Source organism: Astatotilapia calliptera, chromosome 8 (genome assembly GCF_964374335.1).
Source record: "Astatotilapia calliptera chromosome 8, fAstCal68.1, whole genome shotgun sequence".
Lineage (NCBI taxonomy): Eukaryota > Metazoa > Chordata > Actinopteri > Cichliformes > Cichlidae > Astatotilapia > Astatotilapia calliptera.
In genome coordinates this window covers 16,314,563-16,326,581 of record NC_137429.1, presented here as the reverse complement: position 1 = coordinate 16,326,581, position 12,019 = coordinate 16,314,563, and the positions used below count along the sequence as shown (strand labels likewise).

At 39.6% G+C, this 12,019-nt stretch overlaps 1 protein-coding gene across 1 annotated transcript; it reads left to right on the top strand.

Moving 5' to 3' along the window:
- The first annotated feature begins 2,789 nt into the window (after positions 1 to 2,789).
- LOC145430299 (uncharacterized) lies at positions 2,790 to 11,751 on the top strand. The gene is made up of 6 exons (XM_080305121.1): positions 2,790 to 3,117; positions 5,482 to 10,770; positions 10,849 to 11,056; positions 11,182 to 11,261; positions 11,351 to 11,448; positions 11,550 to 11,751. The coding sequence occupies exons 1-6, from the start codon at positions 3,064 to 3,066 to the stop codon at positions 11,611 to 11,613; spliced, it is 5,793 nt and encodes a 1,930-aa protein (XP_080161247.1). The 5' UTR covers positions 2,790 to 3,063; the 3' UTR covers positions 11,614 to 11,751.
- Positions 11,752 to 12,019: the final 268 nt, after the last annotated feature.

The window sequence follows — 12,019 nt, the reverse complement described above, 5'->3', positions numbered from 1 at the left end:
ATTTAAGAGCATTTTGAAATCGTTAAACGAGTAGGTCGTCTATGGGCAATTTGAAAATACTTTTATTTTGGAAGGCAAAATCAGAGTGACTTGATCTTAACATCGTATCTCTGTGGGGTTGTATACTGTTGATTTAAAGTGAAATTATTCTGTGGAAACAGAAAATTTCCTTTTTAGAGCATTCCGAAATCACTGAAAGTTAGGTAAGTTATTGGCATTTTCAACAGGCCATTATTTTGGAAGGCAAAATCAGAATGACTTGAAATTGAAGTAGTACCATGGTGTGGATGTACACTTTTGATCTAACATGGATTCATCCTGTGGAAAGAGCAAGTTTCATTTTTAGAGCGTTCTGAATTCTTTAAAAGAGTAGGTCGCATATCGGCAATTTGAAAAGTCTTTTATTTTGGAAGGCAACATCAGACTGATTTGATATTGATATGGTATCACTGTGGGGTTGGATACTATTGATCTAAAGTGGAATTATGCTGTGGAAACAGCAATTTTCCATCTTAGAGCATTTTGAATTCGCTCCAAGAGTAAGTCATATATGGGCAAATTGAAAAAGCTTTTATTTTGAAAAGCAAAATCAGACTGACTTGAAATTGACATGGTAACATCGTGAGGTTGTATACTGTTGATTTAAAGTGAAATTATTCTGTGGAAACAGAAAATTTCCTTTTTAGAGCATTCCGAAATCACTGAAAGTTAGGTAAATTATGGGCATTTTCAACAGGCCATTATTTTGGAAGGCATAATCAGAATTACTTGAAATTGATATGGTAACATCGTGAGGTTGTATACTGTTGACCTAAAGTGAAATTATCCTGTGGAAACAGGAAATTTCCATTTTAGAGCATTTTGAAATCACTGAAAGTTAGGTCAATTGTGGACAATTTGAAAGGGCTTTTATTTTTGAAAACAAAATCAGAATGACTTGATATTGATATGGTATCACTGTGGGGCTGTATACTGTTGATCTAAGGTGGAATTACCCTGTGGAAACAGGAATTTTCCATTTTAGAGCATTTTGAAATAGTTCCAGGATCAAGTCAGATATGGGCAGTTTGAAAATGCTTTTATTTTTGAAAGCAAAATCAGAATGACTTGATATTGATATGGTAACATCGTGAGGTTGTATACTGTTGAACTAAAGTGAAATTATCCTGTGGAAACAGCAAAATTCTTTTTAAGAACATTTTGAAATCGTCAAAAAAGTGGGCCGTATATGTTCAATTTGAAAGGGCATTTATTTTGGAAGGCAAAATCAGAATGACTTGATATTGATATGGTATCACTGTGAGGTTGTATACTATTGATCTAAAGTGGAATTACCCTGTGGAAACAAGAATTTTTCATTTTAGAGCATTTTGAAATCACAGAAAGTTAGGTCAATTGTGGACAATTTGAAAGGGCTTTTATTTTTGAAAGCAAAATCAGAATGACGTGATATTGATATGGTATCACTGTGAGGTTGTATACTGTTGATCTAAGGTGGAATTACCCTGTGGAAACAAGAATTTTTCATTTTAGAGCATTTTGAATCGTTAGGAGATTAAGTCAAATATCGGCAATTTCAAAGGGCCATTACTATGAAAAGCAAAATCAGAATGACTTGATATTGATATGGTATCACTGTGGGGTTGTATACTGTTGATCTAAAGTGGAATTACCCTGTGGAAACAGCAAAATTCTATTTAAGAGCATTTTGAAATCACTGAAAGTTAGGTCAATTATGGACAATTTGAAAAGGCTTTTATTTTTGAAAGCAAAATCAGAATGACTTGATATTGATATGGTATCACCGTGGGGTTGTATACTGTTGATCTAAAGTGGAATTACCCTGTGGAAACAGGAATTTTCCATTTTAGAGCATTTTGAAATCACTGAAAGGTAGGTCAACTATGGACAATTTGAAAAGTCTTTTATTTTGGAAGGCATAATCAGAATGACTTGATATTGATATGGTGTCACTGTGGGGTTGTATACTGTTGATCTAAGGTGGAATTACCCTGTGGAAACAAGAATTTTTCATTTTAGAGCATTTTGAAATAACTGAAAGTTAGGTCAATTATGGACAATTTGAAAGGGCTTTTATTTTTGAAAGCAAAATCAGAATGACTTGATATTGATATGGTATCACCGTGGGGTTGTATACTGTTGATCTGGAGTGGAATTACCCTGTGGAAACAGGAATTTTCCATTTTAGAGCATTTTGAATCGTTAGAAGATTAAGTCAAATATCAGCAATTTCAAAGGGCCATTACTATGAAAAGCAAAATCAGAAAGAATTTATTTGATATGGTATTACTGTGAAAAAGACTGCGGTTGGAAAGTGTTGATACAAAGTTCAAATAGTATTTGGAAATACGACTTTTGCTTTTAAGAGCATTATGAATTCATTGAACGAGTAGTTCAAAAATGAAGATTCACAGGGCTTTTACTTTGAAATCCAAAATAAGATGGCCTTGACAGGGCACAATTAGGGTACAAGGCTGTGTCATGTAGATGTAACATTAGAGTTTCTAAAAAAAAAAAAGCCTAAATTATATGTTATTATGTTCTTAACATATCTGTTAATTCACTCGAAGTTGGCTTTTATTTTGAAATCTGGTTTCCACATCCATTCCCGTAATACTTTGAATACACAGGGAACGTAAAATCAACTGGAGGCTGGCTTGACTGCAAGTCTCGAATTGGAGGCTGGCTTGACACCAGTTTTTTTTTCCTGTGGCTATGCTCATTATTCACATCCGCAAAGTCTGCAACGCGTCTTCTTATGTTAACGTGTGAATGTGTGTGTTAATCTGTCTCTTCCTCATTATCATACCCCGGACATATGTCAGTTCTAGGGGGAGGAAGTGAACGGCCACTAACAGCTGATGTGTTTCCATCCTGGACGCGCTTGGCTGCAACTTTCTGTTGACTTTCTGCCTGGTTGCAAAGACCGCTTAGGGGGGGGGAAACTAAAGTGACACAGTGCTTTGGTTTGTCCATTTTTTTTTTTAATAACGAGAACGTCACGTCAGATGGTCAGAGAGTGACCAAGGAGGAATCGTAAGGATGGACCCTGAAAGTCCCGTGTCCCGCATGGAGAGAACTTTGTGGACAGTCTGGGTGAGAAGCCGTCATCATTTCAATCCAAACCTGTAACGAAACGAAAGATTTGTGTTTTAAACTTTTAAGTCCGTCAAACGTGGATGTAAATAGTCTCTCTTCCTGTGTGTCAGTGGGTCTCTCTCTCTCCACGCATATCCGCCTACGCAATGTCTCTGCTTACCCCCTCCCTTTCTCGGGGAGAGGGAGAGAGGGGGGGGATGTCTGTGAATCACTGGCATGTTCACGTCCAAGACAAAGAAGTCTTCTCCATGCTTATTTGAACCTGGACAGGTTCAAATAAAGTAATTCTTCAAAAGTAAAAACATTAAGTGCAAATCAAAGCTTAACAGTTCAAAGAAATCTTTTGTCCATCTGTTGGAACAGCTTCTCTGTTTTAGACAGAAGCCTTTATTAACTGTTGAAACCTTTTCTCCTTCAAAGTGCACATTAACCTGCTGGATGCTGATTGAGAGATTATGATTATAGATCACAGCAGACGTTTGAGATCTGATTGCTCTGTTGGTCATCAGCTGGAGACTGTCTGCAGTTCTTTCTGAGAACTGATCCTTGTAATATGTGCGCTCCTTGCAGTTGCAGCATTAGTGAGATTCCTCACAGTGCATCCCGGAGCGCAATGACTGTTTGAGACTGTTATTACACAGGAGACAGTCTTACAAACAGGAAACGCAGGTGTACCATTTACTGGGTTTAAATTTCAGAGTCCTGCTGTTATTGTTGTTCACTTCTGCTAGGGTGCACTGATTTCCTGTTTGGGGATTTTGTTTGTTTGGGTTTTGTTTTTTTTCATCTATCACAGCCATAGACTTTGGAATTATCTGTCTGTCCATGTTAGGATTTCCCGCTGGTTGCCTGTTTTTTTAAAACACACGTTGAAACTAATTTAAACTACTTGGCTTTTAACCCAGAATGATAGTGCTGTGTTCTTACTTTGTCTTCATCACTGTTTTTATTGTTTTATTGCTGTGCCATGCTTTGCTGCTTCATACAGCACTTCATGAAACTCTGTTTTTTAGGTTAGATTAAAATATAATTGGATTGGATGTTTAATTATTTCACATTTCTGGTAGTGATGAACCCACATCAACTAATAACAGTTCGCATGACATCTACAAAAAAAATTCAGCTCCTTTCATCTCTTTATTTTGGACTCACATCTGCTTTTAAACCACTCTCGCTTCTCTCATCAACCTGCTTTTCAGACGTGGCAGGTAGTTATTGTCACAGTTTAGTCGCCTGACAGCTGGTCTCGATAGCCATTGTGACACTTGGTGATATACAATGAAAATAAACAGATTCTGATGTTTTAAAGCCTGTTTCACCAGTTTGAACAGGTGACCCATATTCTGGGGGCTTGAGTCTCCTTTCTAGGTGCTTGGGTTTGAGTCTGCTTACTCACACTCCTTCTTCCCACTTCTGAGTCTATTGTGTGCACTTCTGTGTCCAATAAAGGACATGATGCCCACAAACAAATCTTAATACAATCAAACTACTTGCTGGTGAAGTGTGTTCACCAGCAAGTAGTTGGTGAACAGTGTGCACCAGCTACAACAGACAAATATGGGGAAGTTGGAGATAAAAGAAACAGCTAAACAAAGAAAATATCATGAGATCCTCAAAAAGACATAAGTTGAAATAAATGCAGATGTTTCTCAGCGTAAACTAAATGCTTTATGTTTGCCATGTTGTATTTATAAAATGTTTGTGTTTTGGTCAATCCTGTAAAGAATGGACCATGATTTTTATTTTCTTTTTTTAACAGGAGTGTTTGTTGGACATCTTAACAAATGAAACAAAAATAATACAAATAATTCTTATTCTCATTTTTATGCAATTCTTTTGTTTGTTTGTTTGTTTGTTTGTTTGTTTGTTTGTTTGTTTGTTTGTTTGTTTGTTTGTTTGTTTTTTGGGGGTGGGCACTGACAGGGTTAAAGTCTATTACATTGAATTTTTCTTTTTACTTTAATACATTAGCAGCTAATGTAACTTATAATCAATGAAGTCAGGATTCCATGGAGGCCGGTCAGGTTCTTCCTGTTCATGGCTGTGTTTTGTGCATGGGAGTATTGTGGTGCTGAAACAGGAAAAGACTTCCACGAAGTTTCTGCAAAGCTGGAAAGAAACTGTTGTGTAAATAGCCTTGAATGCAGTGACACTAAGAGTCTTTAAATGCTACTTGTGCATCTTTAAAAAAAAACAAACCAAAAAAAACATGGGCTATACAAACTACCTGGAATGACTGAAAATAAATCAATGCGGGGAAAACAAATATATTCACACTTTTGTCTTTTGTTGGATTTTATTGATGCTGCAAATTAAAGTGTTACATAATGCAAATTTCTTTTTCCTTCCTTTTTTTCTTAGTACTACATAACTGGAGCTGTAAACAGATTCATCAGGCCACAGCCCGCTGACACTGTCAACAATGACCCAAACACAAATCAGGAATCTGCAGCTGAAATCAAGCACCCTCCCTCTGACTCAACAGAGGGTGACAGTAGCAGAGAAGGTGTCGAGGAGGAGCAGCTTGTCGCAACATCCTCTCTGCTGAGCTCGTCTCGCCCCGTTGTCGAATGGGAACTTTGCACCACAGAAATCGACTTAGGGGTTGATGAAGAAAACATGCAGTACAAAACCCAGCTGAGAAAAGTCGACGAGAGCAAAGAGGATGGTGAGGGCAAGAGAGAGGAACAGCGTGACAAGACAGGAAATGATCATTCAAATGATTCAAGAGCAAAAGAAGACGAACGACACACGATGGAGATCGAAAAAATGCCCACTTGTGCAGGACTTGCAGGGCCTGGAAATGATGAACATGAACATGCCGCTTCTGGACCACAAAATTTGTCCGAGGTTGCAACATGCCAAGAAACAACTGAGGAGGAAACTGATGCTGAGAATGCAACAGTGAGATTAGGGTTGCCCGGTGATCATCCAACAAAGGAGGAAAAAATAAAAGAAACCCAAGTAAAAGGAGAAAAGGATCAAACCCATGATAAAGAGAAGGAAGACCTTGAAGCAGAAGACATTTTGAGAAAAGAAGAAAATGATGATAAACTGCGCAGTGAAGATGAGCGAGAGTTAAAAGCAGAAAACACTGAGGTAAAAGCATGCATAGCTGCAGGTATAAGTCCAGATGATATGGATCACATGCAGAAAGGAAAGGGAGAGGTAAAGGAGCATGATGCAGTGTTATTGGATGATCATTCAGGAAGGGAGGAACTTGTTAAAGAAACCCAGCTGAAGGAAGAAAATGCTAAAGCAGATCATGAAAAGGAAGAAGATTCAGAAGCAGAAGCCACTGAAGTAAGAGAGGAATATAACAACATGCACTGTGATGATGACAATTTGGTAGCAGAAAACAACGCGTTCAAAGTATGCATGACAAAAAGTCCAAAAGAGGAGGATTACGTGCACGAAGGAGAAGGAGAAGTACAAAAGATTGATACGGTGACACCAGATCATCATCCAAGAGAGGACCAAATTATCAAAGACACCCAAATAAATGAAGAAGATGATACACTTCATCATGAAGAAGAGCGAGATTTAGAAGCAGACCCAGAGATAAACGTGTATCGAAGTATCAAAGATATAAGTCCAGAAGATCAGGCTCATACGTACGAAGGAGAGGCAGAGATACAGAAGAATGATGCAGTGACACTGGATGATCATCCAAAAGAGGATAAAATTACTGAAGAAACTCAATTAGAAGAAGATGATCAAATCCAGCATGAAGATGAACAAGATTTGGAAGCAGAAGACACTGAGATAAAAGTGTGCATTAGCACAAGTTTAAGCCTAAATGATTATGATAATGATCACCTGCAGGAAATGGAGTCTGAAGTACAGAAGAATGATGCAGTGACACTGGATGAACATCCAAGAGAGGATGAAACCAAAGAAACCCAGTTAGAGGAAGAAGATGATAAACTGCAGCATGAAGATGAACAACATTTGGAAGCAGAAGACACTGAAGTACCAGAAGAAGATGAAAAAACAGACTATGAAGATGAACAGCAGTTAGGAGCAGAGGGCACTGAGGTCCAACTGTGCATAACTACAGATATAAGTCCAGTACTGGATGATCACAAGCAGGAAACAGAGGCTGAGTTACAGAAAACTGATACAGCGACACTGGATGAACATCCAAGAGAGGATGAAAGCAAAGGAACTCAATTAGAGGAAGATCATCCAATAGAAGATGAAATGTTCAAAGAAGACAACTTAAAGGAAGAAGATGAAAAAACAGATCATGCAGATTTCGAAGCAGAAGACACTGAGATAAAAGTGTGCATTAGCACAAGTTTAAGTCCCGATGATGATGATAACCATCGCCTGCAGGAAATAGAGTCTGAAGTACAGAAGAATGATGCAGTGACACTGGATGATCATCCAAGAGAGGATAAAATTACTGAAGAAACTCAATTAGAAGAAGAAGATGATCAAATCCAGCATGAAGATGAACAAGATTTGGAAGCAGAAGACACTGAGATAAAAGTGTGCATTAGCACAAGTTTAAGCCTAAATGATTATGATAATGATCACCTGCAGGAAATAGAGTCTGAAGTACAGAAGAATGATGCAGTGACACTGGATGAACATCCAAGAGAGGATGAAATTACTAAAGAAACCCAGTTAGAGGAAGAAGATGATAAAATGCAGCATGAAGATGAACAAGATTTAGAAGCAGAAGACACTGAAGCACCAGAAGAAGATGATAAAACAGACTATGAAGATGAACAGCAGTTAGGAGCAGAGGGCACTGAGGTCCAACTGTGCAAAACTACAGATATAAGTCCAGTACTGGATGATCACAAGCAGGAAACAGAGGCTGAGTTACAGAAAACTGATACAGCGACACTGGATGAACATCCAAGAGAGGATGAAAGCAAAGAAACTCAATTAGAGGAAGAAGATGATAAACTGCAGCATGAAGATGAACAAGATTTAGAGCCAGAAACTGTTGAGGCAGCAGACGACAATGATAAAACCGACACTGAGGTGAAAGTGTGCATAGGTACAGATGTAAGTCCAGAAGAGGAGGCAGAGGTACAGAAAAATGATGTAATGACACTGGAAGATCATCCAATGACAGATAACATTAAAGAAACTGAGTTAAAGGAAGATGATAAAATGCAGCATGAAGATGATCAAGGTTTAGAATCAGAAGCCTGTGATATTATGCTACAACTGGACTCTCAAAATGTAATCAAGTCAGAGGAGAAAACAAGTCAAGCTGAAAATCAGCTCTCAGCTTTTGGAGACCAGCCAGATACATCAGTGGTTATGCTCACTGTTATCACAAAATCTTATGCAATGACTCATAGCAGTGAAAATGATGAAGGTGAGAAAGAGAAGTGGGTTGAGACAGAGCGGCCTGCCGTCAACGAGACAACAGAAGTGCCAGATCTGGACGAGAACATCGGAACAGAAGCAGAAGACACTGAAGGAGAAAATCTTTTAACTCAATATGATTTATCCGGTAAAGAAGCTGCACTGAAGACTGCTTCACAGCTGCACACAGCTGGATTCACAGATGAATACGAGGAGGATATGAGAGTCCCAGGAGTGCAGACCAAAACTAGGCAGGCCGGTGTGACAGTAACAGATATTTCAGAAGAGAGACTCATTGATCAAGACCAAGAAAAAGAGGAGAGCGTCTCCAGTGAATCCTACACCGGAGAATTTTACAACGAAATTATAGATTCAAGCACCTCAGTTACAGTAAAGCCCAAAGGCGAAACGACGCAGGAAACAGACGAAGAATTTAAAAACACTCTCCCGGGGATCAGTGAAGGCCAGTGTGCCGTGCTGCAGGAACTAAATACTCCAACGTGTGAGGAAATTCAAGAGGAAGTTTCCAAATATAACAATGAGCTTCGGAGGGCCGATGAAAATACAACACAAAGGTTCCTGGAAGCAGGAGATTGTGAGGAAATCCCGGCAACTCAATTACCAGAAGAGGTGGAGAGCGGAGATCAGGAGAGCCTTGAAAACAGTGACTGCAGGACTGGAGCTGACTATTTACTGCTGAAGGAGTCCATGGAAGACAAACAAGAAAGCAAAGAAGAGACTGAGACGAGCTTTTGTTTGTTTGTGGAGGAGCACGAAGGCACACCGGACCTTGAACTAGAGGCAGAGAGCAAGCTTGTTGAAGGAGTAATTCAAGAATCGGGACTTGACAAAGAAGAAGGAAAATTACTGACAAGTTCAATGAAGACAGAGGTGACTGGAACACATGTTGGTTTAGTGGACGAGACTGAAAGGAGATCAGAAGGGCTGCATGATGGTGGCAGAGGATCTACAGGAGGTGAAACAAGAGAAGCGGTTGCAGCAGCAGAAGTGGTTGGATTCGTCATTCAGGAGTCATTAGCAGCCATAAAGTTGGATCAAAGCATCAGCAGACCGTTAAGTTTACAAGAAGACACGAGTGAATATGGGTTTGTGAGACCCTTAGCTGAAACTGAGCCTATATCCGTTGATGATACCTCTGTTGAAATGCAAGATAAAGCCATTGAAAAAGAAGGAAGGGGTTGTGAAGATGAAGAGGAGGAAGCAGAAAATGGAATCCAGACCTTAAATGAAATGGATTTACAGATAACTAAAGAAACTGCAGGTGAGCTAATCACAGAAAGAGGAGACAAAGAGATTCCTCTGAATGCAGAATTGGAAATATCTCAACACTCTGAGACTCAGGAGATAAACAATCAGTCGCCACACAGAGCACTTGAGATAAGTGAGACACAAATAATAGTAGCTGAAACAGCTGACGAGCCCAGACCAGAGGATTTGCCAGTGACGTCATCAGAGGAAAAAGGCAGTTCAGTCAGTGGACATCAAGACGTAATTGATGAAGAAATCCTTGACTTGTGGATTGAGGCAGTGATGTCAGAGGACACTGATGAGATTAGACAAGAAGAGCCCAAGCCAGGGCAGCTATTGGACGCCAAAACAGACACTTTAAATGAGGGTGAAATATCAACAGAGAATGAGAAAGTGTCACTAGCAGAGGCCATTTGTAGGGAATCTGAGGCAGTAAGTGACACAGAAATGTCTTCATCAACTGTGGAGTCTGGATTTTTGGACCAGTTTCTCAGTGAATCGTGTATTCAGAGTAGTGAGACTCAGCTGCTGAAATCAACGAGCACTGACTCACTCCAGGGGATCCATGAGCTGGTGGCTAGCGTGTCCACAGACATCTTTGGAGTTATCGGACAGCCTCAAACTCAGGACTTACTGACAGAGGAATCAGCCGAGACAGAGAAAGAATCGGTCGCTGATATAGAAGCTCAATCACATCTGAACCAGGAATCTCAAGAAAAAGCAGAAGAAAGAGCTGAAACATTAGAGACTGAAAGTGGATCACGGAAAGCGTATGAGGATGTTGAAGAAGCAGATGTAACAACAATGACAACACAGAGCTCTCCTTCGCATGACAAGAAGGTAGAAGCTGAGGAGGAGCATCTTGAGGTAACCGCGTCTGATTCTTCAGATGAACTCAAACCCGCTGAGTCTGAAGAATCTGAAAGCGACTCACAAAGTGAACCTGAGAAGGACACACTGAATAGACCACAGCCTGCACATTCATCCTTATTTCCTGTGCTAAACGAGGCCCAGGTAGCAGAAGAGCCAACAATCGAATATGAGAATAAGGTATTGTTTCTATATGGCATAAAAAAAATTTTGATTAAAATCAAACAATGTTCATAACAGACTTTTGGGGCATTACAGGTGGATGGCCCTGTACTGGACTTTGCTGTGCAAAGGTCACGAATTGCTGTTAAGAACCCTCGTGTAAGGCCACCTAAAAATCCCCGCTCCCTGCTTCATATGCCCTCGGAGGAACCCACACCCACACCTACACCATCTTCACGTTTGCCGGTCAAACTCCCTGGAGGTGTGCCTTTAGGAGGCATAGGTATTGGAATAAAACTCCCTGGTAGGTCACTCATGATACATGAATCCCAATATCTTAGTCTTGATAGTCTATTAAGACTTTCTCTGGTCTTTATATCCTGTTATTTTCACAACTTCCAAATAATTTCACACGTTTGCTTTTCTTAGGGCTCGGTGCTGGATTTCCTGTTTTAAAAAAGACACAGCGGGCAGTGAGAGACGAAAATACCCAGGAAACAGTGTCACAGGTACTGCTAAGAGTGTTTAAATACCTGTTTTTTTTCCCTCTTAAGTTAAGATATATATATGTATCATTAAAATGACGGAATTACCACAGGAACCTGAAACAAAGCCAGAGGAGAAGAATGACGCTCCCCCACAGGAGGAGGAGGAGGCACCGAAGAAGCCTAAATGGATGCCACCAAAACATCCCGGGTAAGGATGGCAAAAGGGGGGAGAAACAGTCACCAGAAAAGACACGCCCTGTTTCTGACTTTTTAAAAATTTATTTATTTATTTTTCTTCTGTGTCCACAGAGGATTTGGAAATCCCCTGATGGCAGAGCTAAAGACCAAACTGAAGAAAACACCAAAGGAGTGAGAAGCTCAATGGCTGTGTGCAAATACCTGAATGTAATAAACATATGGTTTTAATTTTGTGTACTGAGAAATTGTTCTTTATGTCCCCTACTTGTTCAATGTAATTTGTAAAATAAAGATAAACTTTCTTGCATGAAAACAGTGTTGATACAATTAATCTCAATTTAAAAAAACAAAACAAAACAAAGAAACACGAGTTCCCTTGTATGAGCAGTCACGAAAACATTTCTTCTCCAAACTGTTCAACCTGAGTTGCCACCCTAATAAACTCATTTCTAACCCCTACTCTATTTCTTTTCCTAAATGTCTATTCAAACATGGTAGAACAGTTTGAATTGACATACCTATCATGCACGGTGTAGAAAACTAAAGGGGAATCTAAAAAGAAACAGATCAGAGAGCTGCGC

What these genes read in the sequence shown, in the direction of transcription:
- LOC145430299 (XM_080305121.1), top strand. Translation starts at nt 3,064, where the DNA reads ATGGACCCTGAAAGTCCCGTGTCCCGCATGGAGAGAACTTTGTGGACA. An exon ending in CAATCGAATATGAGAATAAG is followed by an intron (nt 10,771 to 10,848) that starts GTATTGTTTCTA and finishes GGGGCATTACAG; the next exon opens with GTGGATGGCCCTGTACTGGA. An exon ending in ATGCCACCAAAACATCCCGG is followed by an intron (nt 11,449 to 11,549) that starts GTAAGGATGGCA and finishes CTGTGTCCACAG; the next exon opens with AGGATTTGGAAATCCCCTGA.